Source organism: Limanda limanda, chromosome 13 (assembly GCF_963576545.1).
Source record: "Limanda limanda chromosome 13, fLimLim1.1, whole genome shotgun sequence".
In the NCBI taxonomy this organism is placed as follows: Eukaryota; Metazoa; Chordata; class Actinopteri; order Pleuronectiformes; family Pleuronectidae; genus Limanda; species Limanda limanda.
The window spans coordinates 10547504-10566122 of record NC_083648.1 but is presented as its reverse complement, the minus strand read 5'-3'; the positions used below and the strand labels follow the sequence as shown (position 1 = coordinate 10566122).

At 43.5% G+C, this 18619-nt stretch overlaps 1 protein-coding gene across 1 annotated transcript in view; it reads left to right on the top strand.

Annotated features, from left to right (window-relative positions):
* Window positions 1-18619, top strand: part of agap3 (ArfGAP with GTPase domain, ankyrin repeat and PH domain 3) — a 74484-nt gene that overhangs the window by 22277 nt on the left and 33588 nt on the right. The window contains exons 10-14 of the mRNA XM_061084608.1: window positions 1493-1620; window positions 2234-2389; window positions 7474-7557; window positions 12563-12667; window positions 14421-14592. Of these exons, the coding sequence (XP_060940591.1) occupies window positions 1493-1620; window positions 2234-2389; window positions 7474-7557; window positions 12563-12667; window positions 14421-14592 (645 nt within the window). The remainder of the gene's footprint in view (window positions 1-1492; window positions 1621-2233; window positions 2390-7473; window positions 7558-12562; window positions 12668-14420; window positions 14593-18619) is intronic.

The following is an 18619-nucleotide window of genomic DNA, read 5'->3' as shown; positions in this document are numbered from 1 at the left end:
AGTTTTCTTTTGGATTTCAGCCCAGTGTGGACATGACTGACATTTGCAAACGCTGTGTAGAATCCACACAAAAACACACACACACACAGTAGTTTACCCACAGGTACAGCTGCTGTTTATATCCTGTGTGTGTGTGTTTAGAAAACTAAGCAGGGTGAAAATCCATAATATCATAAGGAGGAAAATGTCATTGAAATTCAGCATGTAAGCTAAAAACCAGGCAGATGTCTCCTTAGACAAAATGTACTGATTATCAATATTATTCTCTGACCAAATAAGATTAGGCAGATTGATCCTTCGATGATGTAAGAGATTCAATACTTTTAATAGAAGAGCACGATCAATATGGATGTGTAGGAGTAAAACATTTCCAATACCAATATATCAGCTGATTCCTATAAGACATCATATCAAATGTTTATGGCAAAGAAATGCAATTGATTCTTTATTAGAAATAACTCAAATACAACCAAATACTGTATAAAGTACTTAGTTCCATCCATTATGTTTAGGGTTATGGGCCAACAACCATTCATGCTCACATTTCATGCATATGGTCAATTTAGAGTCTCCAATCAGCCTGACCCCTGTCTGTCTCTGGTCTGAGGGAGTAAGCTGAAGTACCTGCACCCACGAGATCAGTGGAGGCACGTGAGGCGACAGTACTAATCACTGTGCGGATTCACATGTAGAACCTGAATTCAAAAAATAAGATTATTTATTTATTCTGTAAGATACAAGTTTTCATATTGGCTCATATTTGAAAACTAAGACTAAAATCTATATATCTGAGAAAGACCCAGAGTGGATGTTTTACATTAGGGTTCTGAGCTCTCAACAAATGCAGCATTTCAAACAGATTGTGTCCTATTTTATATTTTAAACATTCTCCAATTGCTGATCCACCTTTTGCTCTTTTCCCTCCTCACCATGTATTTCATGTTTTCCCATGAAAACAAAACAAGTCAGAGGTCAACCTAGAAAACACTGTTTTGGAAACAAGTGTCACACACACACACAAGGAGATACACTGTCTGCACAAACTGAAGCCAGAGCAGCTTTAGTGATACTTGGCACAGACTCTGAATCTACTGGAGGGATGAGCACGAGTCTTCTAATTATTCCCTCATTTGGTATTTTGATGATGCTGGTGGAGGGTGTGTTGTTGTTTGGATATCACCCACAGGTACGCTCATAAAACCTCTCAGTGACCCCTTTAAATATGCAAGCATCTGCTCTCATTTTGTTATTCACATTTGTCCTCGTCAGGTTTTTCACCCTCCTGTGTGTGTATAATTAAAACCAGTGGCCGTGTAGGTTTATACACGCCTATAGTCTGACTTTTAAATAACAGAGGCTGCCTGAAGTCAGTCAGTATTTATTCCTTGCTGAAATCTATAGTCTCAATGATTTCTCACCACAATAAAAGTGCTATTATTGGATCAAATGAGAAGTCAAAAGCATCGTGTGTCTTTGCCTCTCTCTCCTCCAGTTGCCCAGAAGGTCGTGGCCATGAGGAAAAAGCAGCAGCTGTCTATTGGTCCATGCAAATCTCTCCCTAACTCTCCCAGCCACTCATCAGTCCCTGCTGCATCCATCCCCTCTGTTCATATCAACCAGGTGAGAGGGAAATGTTCATAGACAGAACTGTGCTTTTGATGTACCTTTAATCCAAATAACCCTTAAAGGTGTCCCTTAAAGGTTCAGTGTGTAGAATTTAGTGACATCTAGTGGTGAAGTGTCATGTTGCAGCTGAATACCCGTCACGTCACCCTCCACTTCCAAACATGACAGAGAACCTGTGGCAGCCTTCAGTTGAAATAAAGACTCAAAAGGTGTTTAGTTTGTCCAGTCTGGGCTCCTGTAAAAAACATGGCGTCCTCCGTAGTGGAGACTCGCTCCTGATGTAAATATATAGTATGTAAATATAAAGGACTATTCTAGGGTAAAAAAAGATATAAACAATTCTTACAATTTAAATGAAACACAGTCGTGAAAACGTCAATAGGATTATTTTATATTCAATTTCTGCCAATAGATCCTTTCATCTGAATCCTACACACTGGACCTTTTAAAGATCTTGTCCACATTAAATATGTCCGTAACTAAACTGCTTGTTTGTTTTTATTCACTCTCCATTTCTGATTTTCAATCTCACTCCCTCCCTCCCTCCCTCTGCTCTCTCTCTCCCTCTGCTCTCTGTCGGTTCCTCTTAATCTCCCTCTCTCCCCAGGCGGCCAATGGTGGGGGTGCGTTCAGCGACTACTCCTCCTCTGTTCCCTCCACCCCCAGCATAAGCCAGCGGGAGATGCGCATTGAGACCATAGCTGCCTCCAACACGCCCACGCCCATCCGCAAGCAGTCGAAGCGCCGCTCCAACATTTTCACAGTAAGTATGCGACAGCTGATGCAAAGCAACACCCACTCTCACTACTAGGAGGCATGTTGCCAGGCACACTTTGTCCACCAGAGGGAGACAGGTAGCTCGAAACGCACCCAAGCCACCACTCCTGCCTCCGTCGGAGGAAATGGAAAACGTCTCGTTCACACAGCACCACGGGCAAAGGAGAAAAATAAAAAAGACTACATAGAAATTATATTTGCTCCCCCAAAATGTTCCAAATAAAAAAAGATCAAAGGAATATCAAAGAAAGCACTGTGGAAAAAAAACCATCAACTCTTCTCATGTCCTTTTTCTTTTATAATTGGATGTAGTAAGTGCCCATGGATTAAGTTTCTCATCTCAGCCATAGCAAACTGGGCCCTCTGCGCCGTCTAACCCCCCCCCCCCAACCCCCCTCTTATTTGTACTAGACTCTTACTTTGCTGTTACTTCCCTTATGGGGAGCAACAGACTGCAAACTTCGTCTCTGCTGACCAAGCTAAAGTCAAAAAGCCAGAGCCAGAACTATATGGCCCGTTTACATGCTGCTAATAATGCATGCCAGCACCTTCTGACATAGAACCGCCCACTCATCATCTCGCTGAGTCTAGATAACCCCCCCGATCCTCACCCCACTCACGTCTATTCTGGCCCGACTGCGAGATTCACTACCACACCAGTGCCCCCCCCCCCCCATGTCTGCCTGCCCTACACCCCGTGTCCAGTCGTATTCTCCCTCTGCTCTAACCAAAAGCACATGTGCGCACTAACCACTTCAATTTCCTGAGCTGTCCCAAGCTTGTCTTTTACTCGTAGCCCTCTTCTTCTTCTTCTTACCAGTGTGCATCCCTCTCTCCTCCTCCTCCTCCTCCGTCCTCCTCTCTCTTACACCAGCCTCCTTCTCTGCTGCTAAAACTTTTCCTTGAATCTCACGCAGCCGGACCTCCGCCTCTCCAAGCTCAGGGAGGTCTGTAGAAAAGAAATCCTACCACCATACGGCCTTGTTAATCCTCAGATCTATTAATTAATCGTGTGAAGAGCTTGTTTGAAAAAACTTCCGAATGCATTTTCAAACCCGACGTGACTCGACGACCGACTCTTGTTTTACAAAAGCAAATTTATCCCCATTATTACCGTTTTTTTTTAGTTTTTCTTCAGAACTTTTTTTGCTCTATGAAACGGAGATCAGGCTACATGAGATTCCTTCTCTCCTAATAGTCTCCCTTCCATCCTCTCAAACACCCCTGTCTCCTCCACCTGTCTCCTCCTCACCTACTTCCTGTTGCAATCTGACCCTGTCTCCCATCTCCTGCCTCCTTCTCTCCGCCATCTCTTTCAAACTAACCCCCTCTCTCACCTCCCAATCCATTCCCCTCCCTCCTCGTTGTCTCCCACCGCCCTCACCCCCGTCAGCCCAGCTGCTGTGGGAGCCGCATGCACTGTGGCCTCTGAGCAGTACAGGCTGTGTGCTAGTTCCCCTTGTTGTCTCCCTTCCCCCTGCTAGGTAGTGACTAACCATGTCCACCAGAGAAATGAGCCTCTCCCCGTCCGCATCATGGAGATGCCGAAGCACGCCACCTACCCGGTGTGGGTGCCAGAGTGGCAGGCCGAGCGGGAGTTTCAGCTCATGACCTTCTGAGGAGCGGCGAGCCGAGGGTGGGAGGAGGAGGAGGAGGAGGAGGGAGGGTGAGGGAGGAGAGGAGGAGGAGGAAGCTGAGGAAGGAGGCGGGGGAGGAAAAGTGAACAGGGCGATGTCGACATTTCTCCAGTGACACTTGAAGAGTGCGGTGGGCTGAGGAGAGAGGAAGACTCACAATGCCGACCCTTTTTTTTTTGTTGCCGTTTTACCAAACAACAGAAAGAGAAAAAGATTTCAGCAAGACAAGATTGTCGAGGATTTCCCTGTCATAGCTTTGTCCATTCTGAAAAAAAAAATCCAGCCTCTGTGTTACAAAATAAAAGTCCCGCGAGTCACCGATAAGACCGCTGGCTGCCATCCGTTTTTTCTAGCCAAGCTCTTGTAAGTACATCACTCTCTGTTGATTTTTTGGAGAGGAGTTCTGAATGAAAGAAAATATGCCTTAATGTCATCAGTAGATGAGCTTTGTCGGACCAGTAACAGACTCACACAAGTCATGACATCCAAGAAACTTTGTTGAAGGAGAAAATTGCTACAAGTCGTCCAAATGTATTCAGATATAAAGTCAAATTTCTCTGCGCTGGCATTGGGACTCTTGAAGTTATAAAATCCTTTGCGACGTTCAGTTTAATTGGTTCAACACCGTCTGCTTCTGGTTTTCGGCCTGAATGTAATCTGTCAACAAAAGCTTCAGATGTAGTTTAACAGAAAAGCCCCTTGAAAATGTCCGAATCATTTTTGAAGGTAAAATAGTTTCTTTTTTTCTTTTTCTTTTATTTAAGTATTAAAACCCGAAGCTTTACTACAGAAGATCTTCTCACTCTTGTCTTTTCACCGAACTCACAAATCAATCTCACCCCAGCCAGTCATTTCAAGCCAGTTTTATACCATGTCTGTCCTCGGCCACTAGGTGTCAGCACAGTACGCATTATTCTTTCCTAGTGCTTCCATGGTCAAAACCTCTTAGATCTGTTTTGTAAACTTGTCTGTGGTCTCCTGACGTCTTCAGGCTGTCCGTCCCTTTTCGTGTTGAAAAGCACACTGTCGAGGAATTTAGAGAAAATACTCCAACGTTTTTTATACTTAAATCCATCCAACTCATTCATTAATATTCAATTATTAATGTCCGCCATTCCGTGTTTACCCCATTCCATATTTTCGAGTTCCTTTACTTGTTAGTGGATCTCAAAAATAAAAGCAAAAAAAAACTAAAAAAAAAAAAAATAACCATTTGACACTGTTTTTCAATATTTGCAGATTTGTGCTACTGTTTCCAACCTTTCTTCAACAAAAAGGGCTTTCCACCTCCTTCCGAATTAGAAGAGCATGATGGTTTTTAAAAACAAAAGAGTCCCCCTGCTTTGCCAGTCCTGATAGAGAGGAGGTTATTGATTGAGGACTTAGAGCTCGTCGCTGCTTCGCCCTCGCTGCTGTCTTGCACTTAGGGTAATGCATAGAGCTCGCACTATATGGAATCCATAGGCTTAAGTCGGGTCCATGCGGGAGTGTTTGAGCGCACTCAACGTAGACTGTCCAAGTGTCACCACGCGAGACAGACTGTAGGGACTCTCCTGGAAACGCCCCGTCCACCCCTTTGCCCCCCGTCCACCCTTTGCCCACCCCCGTCCACCCTTTGCCCCCCCAACCCCCAACCCCACCCGACTGTCATTCAGACATCCCATAAGAAACAAGTAACCCACGCTGTACACTCAAGTCACTCTTGGAACTGTTATCCAGCCAAAAGGACACAACCGTTCCTAACATGACATCACACTGCCTTTTGCCATAAATGAGGACTCAAGGACTAGAGGTGCCAAGTTTTTATTTTTGTTTTTTATTCTTCCTTCTAGATTTTCCGACATTACTTTGGTCTGTTTTACTTTGTTGTGTTCTTTGAGTCATTCTTACTTTCCAGAGAGTATTGAAGTATTGAATGGAAAAAGAAAAAATGTGGTACAAATGTGTTTATCATAGAGGTATTTTAGATTAGAGTAACTTGGGGTTATTTTATGAAGGCCTTCATAAAAACATAGTGTGTCAGGGTGTGTCAGAGATATTATATTGAAAAGTTGCCAACAAATGAAACCTGGGTTGCACCGACTTGTATGAATGTAGTTAACCGTTAACCTTTGTTTTCCTATTTTATTTATTTCAATTTATTTATTTCCTTTGCACATTCTCTTCTTTTCCTTTCCTTTCCTTTGTTTATTTGGGTTTGATTTAGGTTTGGTACAGAGATTATGAACTCTTGCATAATCGCTTTTTTCTATCATGAACGGATTGACAACTATAGACTGCTGTATATCTTGTATTGTATTTTATTTACAATGGTACTCTATAAAAAGTACATACATATAAGGAATATATGAAATAATGCCTTTATTGTCCATCCTATATTTTGTGGGAACTGCAATGTTTGGGTCAATCTGTTGAATATTTTGAAGTGAATTTGTGACTTGCTTTGTATGGTGTCTGTATAGAAGCTAAACAAGTCATCATTAAAAAAAATAAAATGTTGGAAAAAAAATGGTCAACACCAGAGTTGGTTTACTTGAACTCAGACTCTACCTCTTCTCCATTGGTGACTGGACATTTCTCATGATCTGAGTGAGACCATCAACCCTCATGTCTGTCCCTGCCTGTTCCTCATCTCCTTATCTGTGTCGGGGTGGGAAGGTTAACCTGATTTATAACCATGCAATTTGAATTTATTGACTGTCTAACCACTTTGTTTTTCCTGCAACGAAACTTAACCTGTTTTGGTTTTGTTGCATTTTTGTGACGTTCCAATGGTTTTTGCATTTGCAAATGAACTTCCTGTCCCAGCAGGTTTTGCAGGTCAGAGGAAGCTACGTGCAGTCAAGTCGTCTGCTTCAAAATAACCATTCTCCCCTTCTCTCCCTCTAACCTGTTGTGACTTGTAACTAATGCACCGGGCTACAAAAGCCTTGAATCAGTGCATCTGTACTGATGTTGCTCTGGGTGTAGCAGCAGCTGGTCTGCAGGGGTCCACTAAGGGCCCCCCCCCTGCTCTGGGTCTCAATCAGAGCTGGACGGATCCAGCTCAGGGTTTCAGGGCTGAGTCATGACTCAATGTGTGGTCGTCCTCTGTGTTGAGATGTGTCTAGTGTGGTCTTGGTTTGGTCTCTTTTTTAAGTTCCTCTGTTTTGAACTTGCACGTCGATGTTACCGCTGTTTGTTCCGCTGGTCTGCTTGTCTGTTCATTTTTCGAGCTTCTTTTTATTTTGCCAACGTCCAGTTTCTCCACAAGTACTGAGAAAACACAACCAACCTCTCCCCACCTCACTCCGCTGACCCCCAGTCGCTCTCTCTCTCTCCCACACACACACGCACACCCCAACACTCCCCTCACTCACACCCAGACTCCCACTCTGCCTCGTCGCGGGTGTGTCGCTTCAGTTGCTGACTTGACTCTCTTGTTTCCTTGCAGTCACGGAAAGCCAGTGAACAAGCAAAGAGCGTTGACAGTAAAACAGACAGCATAGGCAGTGGAAGAGCCATACCGATCAAACAGGTGAGCACATCTTTGTTTTTCTCCCAGTTCCCCCCCTTTCCCCCTCGGTAAGTAAATCACTCTATGGTGTTATTTGTCTTCCTCTGATATTCGCTGTTGTAAAGATTGAATCTGTGTAAAGGCCAAAGAATTAATCAGTGTCGCTGGAACGCTGGATTTAGAAATGTGCCAATGTGACCACTAGATGGCGCTATAACACAGGATAACATAGTACCTCGATGCCAGTACAAGCAGAGAGAAGGAGGCCAGGCTGTTAACCAACATTATATCGTTATTAGCAAAGACATTTACCTGTTTGTGTAAATTACTGAGCTCTATATAATAATATTCAGGTTTAATGTTTTAAAGGCAAATGCATTAATTTAATTGTAGGTACATTTGCGTAATTGAATAAACACAGTTAATTAAAAAACAATTATATGTTACTCAAATGATTATAACTGTTAATAAAGGCTTATTTTAATTAAGTGTGTAAACGCTGATATATTGACTAAACTTACAATAACACATAAACCACATTAAAATCAGTTATTGTCTAGTTTTATTTCTCGTGTTTGAACTCACCAGTTTGATGATTCCAGTTCTGTGATCAGTTTCTTTAATAATCTTCAATCTTCAATCCTGGATTGTGCCATTTAATATAAAAGCATTTGGTCTAAGCTGGAATATTATTATTATTGCTCATAATTGTGTGTGGGTGGTGTTCCCTCATAAAGGTTCATTCATGCTCATCCATACAATCAGCGTCGATAACCATTCATTTGATGAAGATTTCATCAGGTGTCCCAGGAGACGTAATTTTCTTCGGTCTGATTTTTTCTCATAGGTGATTTCATATTCTGTTATTTAGTATTATATAATCAGTAACATGATTTTTTTTCTTTCATTGTGATTTCCCTTTATTCTCTTTATTATTATTGTTTTATTTCTCATTTTATATATCCTTGCACAGTAGCAGTAAGGATCGTTCCTAAACGTCCCGGCTGTGACCAAAGGGAGTAATTGACACATTGATTAGTAATCACTCGTGATTACATGAGGGCTTTCCAGCACGGGTCAGCATCCTCACATTATCCTCTTTACCTGCAAATGATACAAGATGACACGGTGAGCCAGACCTTCTCGCTGCGTTGGGTAGAAAATTGCCGAGGCTTTGGTCCAACTGGAATAATGTCAGGGTGACACTTCCAAGCCCCCCCGCTCAATCAGAGAGCAGCGCTGAGGGGAAGCCACAGTTTAACAGACACTGTATCTCTCAGTCCATCCGTCTGAGAGACGCTCATGTTACTGATAAAACATTTCATGATATTGATTTTTTTTATTGTGTTGCAGCTCTTTTATAGATAAATTTCACTTATTAAGAAAACACAAGTTTCATTTTCCATTTTATTAATGCACAACATGAAATATAGGGTTTTCATGGGATCTTAAAAAATTCTAAAATTCAATCAAAATTCTCAGGCCTTAGTATTTAAAACTTAATTTATTTCAAAAGCGAAGTGGAACAGATAACTGATACAATCAGCCCGATCAGAGTTTTATCTCAGTGCGATCGTATCGGCGGTCGGAAAGACAACTCCCACCCGTAGCATGTGAGATAATGTGGCGTTTCCAGGGTAATTCTCTACGCTACTTCACTTCATCTTCAATTATCTAAGTACTTGTTTGACTCTGATATTCCTTCTCATCACATCGGACGTCCTTGACATTGGTCTTAAATTTCACTCATTATGGTCTTTAAAAGTCTTTCATTTAACTTGCTAAAACCTGCTGAAACCCTCATAACAGAACTTTTGAAAAGTGGCCTGTCACAAAACAACATGACATTTCTATTTGATCTCAGTGTGCGCTCTTGGTTTTTTTAAATGTAGATTAGTGTAATTCCCGGCAGAACCCGGCTAATCTGCAGGTCGATTTACAGATTTAAAAAGAAATCCCCCTCTGAGCCGTCTTGACTGTAAACGCTGCCGCTCTTATCTCAAACATTACATAGAGTCCAGGGCCAATTTCCCTCAGTATCAGGGAAACTTCTGACCAGATAACCAATCGCCACCTTTATCTACGGAGATTTTTTTTGAAGGGCTGGTTGTGGTGGTGGGGGGGGGGTTGTTACAGGTTGGGAGGAGGGTTGGAGTGGAGTGGAGGGGGGGGCAGTGGTGTGACTGTAGCTGATCTCCAGCCCAGTCAAATGCACAATCAAGGGGATCAAAGTGTCAATGTGGGGCTTAATTACCACACACACACACACACACACACACACACACACACACACACACACACACCCCCGCCTCACCCCATCAGGCCAAATTACACACAGAGTGACCCCCCCCCCCCTCCCTCCCATCCTTCACTCTCTCCCTCTGCTCCCCCTCCCCAACTCCCATCTATAAAAATAGTGAGAGAGGATAACAATGCACTCACTGCTGAGGAGCTGCTGGCGGCTCCAGTAGTGAGTGCATTCCCGCCCCATCACCGGACCCCTCCCACACACACACACACACACACACACACACACACACACACACACACACACACACACACTCCCCGCTCCTCTGCTACAAAGGGCCGGCCTATCACTCAGCCCCAGTGGCAGGATGCAGCTTTCTCCCGGTCGTCTGACAAAAGGAAGGCAGAGACACTATCTCCTCCGTGGAGATATGACAATTGTGTGGAGAAGGAGAGCGCGTCTGTTCATCGGCCTGTTTCCTTATGTCGCACAGGCTGGACACACTCGTCTCCTTTTGTGTGTGTGTGGGTGTAGTCGTGTGCTTTCTAACACACACACACACACACACAATGTCAAATGATCTCATAAAAATCCACAGTACTCGATCCAACGTGACGAATAACAGAACAATTATGATTAATGATTTCGAATCATTTGACGAGTTCCAGTTAAAATGTGTAACCGTTCATTACAAAGCAGGAGAATTAGTGTGCACGTGTTCAAATATTTGTCTCAGCGTCTCCATCGATCCACTTCACAACTCGGCTGATAATAAATATCTGAAACTCCGCACTGATTGCATGTATAGATTTGTGTATGCTTCAGTAAGAGCCCGAGATGAGCAACCTATGTGCTTGTAAAACATGCATTATAAAGTTGCCAGAGGCTCCGCACCCGGATCATTTACTCTGTATGATTAGAGCCATTTAAAAAGTGTTTACTGTTCCATTATTGACTGGATTGAGAGGAGTCTGGGCAGTCAGCAACTTATCGATTGAAGGACACGATGTTTCTTCCTGGAAAATCCCCAGAACTATCAATAGTTAACCAAGGCTTTTTCGTTTATTAATAACTAGAATGGCACTTAGTAGATCTAATACCTTGGCCATGGCACAACAGTCCCCTTAAATTCAATTAAGCTGCACCAAAATGCACACACTTCATATCAGTTCCCTAAATATCCATGAATTATTCTCTGGGAAAATAAAATATGTTGCAATGTTAAAGTGAAGGAAAACTCATTACTGGAACTGCCCCCTGATCCAGAGCCGCAATGAAATTGAATGAGTCCTTCCCTGACCCATCCACCAAGTTTCGTGACAATCCGTCCAGTAGTTGTTGTGTAATGCAAACAAACATTGATGAAAACACAACCTCCTTGGATGAGAACATTTACAATTTAGATGTGTTTTTCACTCCGCATTAAGGAGCATTAAAAAGCTATTGAACCAATTTAATACATCATATGAAATATTTATAGAATTTATAGAAATTTATCATTTTTATTTCTATTTCATTGGATTGAAATTTCCATCCAGTTATATAAGTTCAGTACTTAAAAATAAAATTAAAGACAAAGTGTATTAAGCAACAGACAAGTTGGATGCTGGTTTGTTTTTTGGTTGTTTTCGTTGTTTAATATATAATTTTCTAACTTTTATACGAAATTTAGAGTAAAGTTTTGGAACATATTTAAAGTTTTACTGGCAGGAATGTTAATAATAAGAAATAAGGAAGAAGCCCAAACTCTGAAGTCCCACCCACCCAAAAAAAGACTCAGGGTTGGGATTAGGATGATTGTCGGCTAACAGCCTGGTGCCCAGGTCACAGAGGGTCAACTCTTCCTGATGTGTTAATAAGGATTAAAGCCTACAGGATGGGCCTGGCTAGCAAAACACAACCCCTCTAACCCCCCACCACCCCAGCACACACACACACACACACACACACACACACACACACACACACACACACACACACACACACACACACACACACACACACACACACACACACACACACACACACACACACACACACACACACACACACACAGACCCTGGCTGTAAAAGCACAAACATTGCCTCGGCCTAATCCCCTAATTAAGCGTGCCCCTCCTCACTGTTTAACCCCGGAGAGCCTCCTGGCCCCTTTACAGTCCGCGGCATTTGGCCACCTCCAGCCGAGGAACTGCATTGTTTACCGCTGGATTTACTCTGCAGATAAAAACCATCTGAGGGCCTGAAGGGCCTCAGAAGATAAAGTAGAATAGAATAAGACCCGAGTGGAGGGTCTTTGAAGAGGGGGAGATCACACTCACTAATTCCAGGATTGAGAGGTCTTCCAGAGTTCAGCATGTTATGTGTATGAATGCAGGGAGGAGGTCTGGCAAATTGGATTGTCTCTCTTTTGTGAATGGCCCCTGAGCCCGAGGAACTGAGCCAGTTCTGTGGGATCAAGTGGTCACAGCGGAAAAACTAACATATCATTAAACCTGTCACCCAAACAAATGACACAAAAGGAAGAATGAAGAATAAAGGGGATTTAATTACATTGTTTTATTATGAGTTTATTTTTTTTTTGTTTCATAATTGTCACTTGTTTGCTCCATGTCTTTCATTAAACCAAACCGCTCCATGTCACCACCGTAACAAATGTGTAGTAGCAATGATAATAATATTGTTATTTTTTGGTATTTAACGTCTATAATGGCTCGTGTCCTGCACCCTGCTGCTCGGAGGAGAGCTGCTCCTCACCGTGATGTCTTCTCTCTTACAGGGAATCCTTCTGAAGCGAAGTGGCAAATCCCTCAACAAGGAGTGGAAAAAGAAATATGTCACACTGTGTGATAACGGCGTCCTCACTTACCACCCCAGCTTACACGTGAGTCTCAAAATCCCGGCCCGTCCTACCATGACTTCCCATTTCTTTTTTTCCAATCGGCTTTATGTGTTTGTCACACCACTGTCTGTACATGAGCGTGCGGCTGGAGGTTTCCTCAGCTGCTGAGCAGGGTCCTCTCGAAGCGATTACATTTGCCACCGCTGCTCCGGTGAACCTGATCTCAACGAGAGTCATCGCTGTATATAACGGCTACGTCAGCTAACCTGGTGGCTTCAGGCTCAGTGTTAAGAAACCGGGTGTCCTAGTGGTCATCACTGGGCCTCCCCTGTGGTGCCCATCCCCAGTGCCGGCTAATGGAGACATGGCTGCTGCGTGCCCGCTGCGCCCGGACTCCACGCTGGCTTGTATTTATAATGGCGCTCACTGCATGGCAGCAGAGCCTGACCGGCCTCCCACATCCATCTTTGTCAGAGTCCCGCTGGGCCACTAATACCTCTTAAACACTCGGCTGGCTGGCAGCAGACAGCTCAGGAGCCCGGCGTTCTCAAAAATCACTTTGATTCCTCCCCGTCACTCTCCGGCATATCTGATATGTTTAGATCGTTTGCTCGGGTATGAAAGATGTTTGTAGCATCTTGTGTCTAATGAGAAAACCTCCAACTTTGAACACGAGTCCAACAGTTGAACCCTGTGTGTGTGTGTGTGTGTGTGTGTGTGTGTGTGTGTGTGTGTGTGTGTGTGTGGCCTCGTGGCACTGACAGTGTGTTAGTGGTTTAATTTACAAGCAGTTATTAGTCGAGCCGCGCTGTGCTACAGTGATGTATGTAATTGACTGAACGGGCTATCTCTCGATCATTACAGCTATTACAGGTCACCGGGACAATCTATGAATCTATGAATCTGTTGACTTACGGAGGGGAGGTGAAATCAGGCCGACAGTAACATTAGCACGCTAACAGCTCCGGCTCATTTGGAGCAGCGGAGCAGAGAAGGAGTAAGGAAGGGAGAGATGGAGGGAAGGAGAGAGGGAGGACGAGAAGAGGGGGAGGGAGGCAGAGTGAGAGTGGAAGAGGGGAACCTTTAATTTCGCAGTCAGCCAAGCCATCCACACAATCACCTTCTGTTAATTCTATCTGCTACATCAATTAAATTGTTTGTAGAAACTAATTGAATGTGGCTTAATCACACATCTTAATAGCTTTGCACGCTTCGATCTGGCTGTTAATTCCAGCAATAAAATGAAATGAGAGCGCTCACTGGGTAATTAGCGAGGAGGCTTGGGAAAGAAATGAGTGCTTTATGATACGGTAATAAAGCAGAGGAGCCAGTGGGGGGACGGCAAAGGCCGAGCTCGCCGCTATCTGGGTCTTTTTTCTGCTGAGCCCAATGATTTTCACCTTGGCTTCCCACATTTGGGGCGGCAGTCGCTTTTAAACCACATCAAACGGCCAAATTGAAAGCGAATGAGACTGTTTGCATGCATTAAGCCCAGCCGCTCGCTGTGTGGAGCGGCGGCGTGGGCACAGGTGACGTGTAATGGCTTTACGATAATCTCCCCACCATCACACACCCTTAGCGGAGGGTCGAAGATGGGTTGTGACTAATGGGGGTGGAAATTGAATCGTCTTTTAATTTGTTTTTCCCTCCATAATTCCTGGATTCTTGTTGGTTCCAATGTGTGTAATCACTCCCCTGAGTTGAAGGAAACATTTCAAATTAGTTGGACTCTACTTGTGTGGAGTGCGGACCACTTACAGTCGTCGTGCTCTGCTTGTGTCTTTACCGGATGCAGGACTACATGCAGAATGTGCATGGGAAGGAGATTGACCTGCTGAGGACCACGGTCAAGGTTCCCGGGAAGCGACCACCGAGGGCGGTGTCCACCGTCGCTCCCACGGCGAGTCCCAAGACCAACGGGCTGACCAAGGACCGCAGCGCCCTGCAGCTGGGCATCGGAAGCACAGGTACACGCCCCCCCCCCATTACAAGGCTGAAGGCCTCTGGTTCTGTTGCACTTTTTTAATTACCAAGACTTAATGTTTTGTTTTTACAAGAGTCGAAACATTGAATCGATCAATGGATGATTTAACTAAGACCTTAAGATACATATTTAAAGATATATTTTTTCCAAGTGTTAGAATTTCCTGCTCTTCTGTTTTATATCACAGTAAATCTTTGTTTTTTAAACGTTTGATCACCAGAACAAGGAATTTAAAATCCTCACACTGTGCTTCAGGAAGTCATTTTTCATGATTTTCATAATAAAACAATTAATCGCTCAATTAAGAAAGTAATCAGCAGATCAAATAATCATTAAAAGAGTGGTTTGTTCCAAAGCTTCGGGTATATTGGTACGACATTTCAGCTTTAAGTAAATTTTTGAAGTTGTTTTGTTGAAGTTTATATCAAACGCACACGTGGAAGGTACAGAGAGGTCTCATAGGAAAACCAGTCACAGGTACGATATGTAATGGTTACTCAATGAGCCTTTTATTACTCTGCTAATCTTCTATGTAGTCAGTTTGCGATTATTCATAAAAATGGCTCCCAACAGGTTAATTATCTTCTGTCTGTATGTTTCATTCATGCAAATCAGCTGTTTCATACCACACACAATGATGACTTAATGAGCATCTATGAGAAATCGATTAATTCTCCAAATTACCAAAGAGGGGATTAACATTGTGTTTAAACAACGCGTCCATGTAAAGGAAAAAATCACACAAAAGAATCAAAGAGGTTGGTTTTCTTTGACTATTTGACACTGACCTAGTTATTTGTCATCATCGGTGGTGGTGGGGGGGGGGGGGGGGGGGGGGTCACGGCATCAGAGACACTTTGGTCCTGACCAGAGTTTCTCCACCAATCAAGTTTATAAATAACCCCCCGTGCCACCGGAGGCTGCAGAGAGTCTGGCGGGCTTAAAAAAAAAAGAGTGGAAGTCGGTGATTGGATTTGAGGCTTAGAATTAAGAGTAATTAATACTAATTAGCAAAGTGATCCCCAGAGGGAGGCGGGCCCTTCATCAGCTGTGAAATGGGCACCGTGCTTCCATCGCTCAGGCTGCGTCTAACCGGCTGAGAGCGGGTTCAGCGCCAGAGACGGGTCAGCCGGGACCGCTGGCGCCGGCCGGGCCTGGTTCCTGGTGACTGGTGATCCCGGCCAAAGAGCTGCCACCGCGGCCCGGGTTCATCACTCACCAGCAGAAAGATGTAGGAGTTTACACAGCGGAGGACACTGGACGGAGGTTGTTTCACCGCACAGACTGTTAACCTTGAGTGTTGGGTTGAGGAGTGGGGGGGGGGGGGGGCATCAGGGCGGACAAAAGCAGCTTGAAAAACAGGCCAGATAAGGTTCTTCGTGGGAAACCGTGCCAACTGGTTTGTTTTCCTCCTTTTAGTTAATTTTTTTTCTCCTCAACAATGTTATTTTCTCCTCGTGTTCATTTCCCGGACGAGACTCCTCCATGACAAATTCAAGATTCTCCGTTTCCATCCATTTGCGCATCAGGGAACAATGTGAGGGAGATTTGCCTTAATCTCCACTTAGGAAAAGAAAGGTTACAAATCACATCAGGTCTCTCTCCGGGTGGAGGACCCTTTCCTGATTATGCGATCGGGATTTTGATTTCATTAGACATGCAATTGATGAAGGGAACAAAGGGGTAATTTTTTATTCACGGCATCCAAATCACAAGCCTTGTCTTTGCCTTTGGTAATTCATTCATTCCTTAGATCTAAAGACCTTTATAATCACTGGGAGAAGAGGGATAGCGACGGAGAGAAGGATGGGCGGAGTGGAGGGGGGGGGGGTGCGATGGGAAGATGAAGAGGAGAGGTTGAGAAGACGGAGAGTAAATGAGGGAACGCATGCGCCCAGGAGTTTGCCAAGCGGCCAGGTTTAATTCCTTGGCTGGGTGCGGAGCGGAACCGTTTTAAATATGATCCTCCCTGTTAACACGCATCCTGCCGTGTCACCGGCGACAGATCCATTGTATCAGAGTATTAATGGGCCCAGTCACTTTTAATCAATCCTGTGGGGGAGAGGGAGGCATGTGGAAGGAGAGGTGGAGGTTTTAGGAAAGTGTTTAGCTCGGTCCGCTCTCACTCTGCGCCACAGTTTGTCTCCTGTTCTCGTCTGTAGCTTCGTAGAATCCAACGTGTTCTGACCGTGCAGCAGCTTCATGAAACATCTGCCTCCAGCACTGGTGCAGTGTGTGTGTGTGTGGTATGAATGAAGGGTTTAAAGTATTTTCTTTTGTTACACACTGGATGTAGTAGTTACAATATTATTACCACCTATAATGTGTTCCGTTGCACTGGAACTTTTAATTCTATTAATATTAAATCAAAAGTGGATATTGTTTTATAAAAGATTAGATCAGAAATATTTTGGAATTGTAAATTGTTTCAGTCTCGTCTGTTTTTTTTTACACTAAATTTTCAATGCTCCGTTCTCCGGCTTCTATTGGGTCTTGTTTGCACGTCGCTTAAGACAAAGGCCTCTGCCAATTAAGTAAATGTAACATGAGCATTAATTTGTATTTCCACCAGTGATAGTGGAAGGAGCTGGAAGTTTCTAGATCCTTAATGCTTGCCTATTAGTTTTTCATGCCCTCCATACGCCACAGGCAGACAGCAGCTGACTCCGAGGCGTGGTTTCTACTGTTGGAGGGAAGTTTTTGCTCAAGGGGGAATGTTGTGTGTCTTTTGATACGAGTATAGAGTATAGACCGGACCTGCTCAATATGACAAGTGCCCTGTGATAACTTATTATAACGAAAAGGATCTATTTAATTTAATCACATGACTCTGACATCAAAAGTTGCATCTGACTGAAGCTGGAGCTTTCAGCTCTTGGTACCTGGCTGTTAATTGGTTGTTGTGACAACAAATATCCTTTAGATAAGCCTCAAGCTCTTTTTTTATTCCTTAATTTAATAAAAAATATGTGTAATAAACATAAACAAAATTTTTTTAAACGCAGAGTTACTTATTGTTCAATTTTGGATTTAATTTGTTCATATTGCTTCATCTTTATGGAAATCGCATCCAAAGTTTGTCGCAGGGACACAGTGACCTCTGACAATTTAATCTCCATTTCTTACTCAGCTAAAACAAATATCAATACAAAACTGCAGTAAATATTTACATAACTTAGGAGTCAGACTAATGTGGATGATGTAGAGTTACTTTGAAGCATTTTAAACCTAGGTGTGGATACACCCGCCTGACTGGCAGCCGTGTCGGGGCTGGAGGGCTGCGTCCGGGCGGTGGTCGGGGGGGCGATGGCGGTGGATTACACACAGATGATGCGCCGCCCGGCCCACATTAGCATGAATGCTTCATTATCCCACTACTTGTACATAATGGCAACAACTCCACGGAGGGGTCAGGCCTCGTCACGGCTCATCAGCTCACTGACGGCCCGGCCTAAAGAGAAATGAGAAGCAAGGCAGCGCTGCTCCCTGCTAATCCATCGCCTCTACTTAACACCCCCGCCCTGGATCGCCTGCAGCTCACACACACACACACACACTATATGGCTTCTGTTATCTCTATACACACATGATGATACAGTCAGGGAGAAGTTCTCATTATCTGGGTTTACACTTTGTACGTTTTTGTTAATTCTGACGAGAAACATGCAAAAGTTCATGTAGTAACATCTTTAATAATTTGTATCTTCCTCATCTTTAATGATTGTTTTTTATGATCATATCTGCATCTATTAGAGTAAGGAAGTACTCACATTCATTATTTAAGTCAAAATAATAATACCACAGGGTGAAAGTACTTAATTAAAAGTGAAACATCTCCAATGTAATTAGGTAGAAGTATTATCAGCAAGATGTGACAAAGCACTCGTTATAGTCTGCTTCCTCAGTGTCCTATTATTAAATGTTAAATGATTTTATCATTAATACCTATACATACATTTTTAAGATACATATTAAGTTGAAGCTGGATGCAGATTTCTTTACTTTAAGCT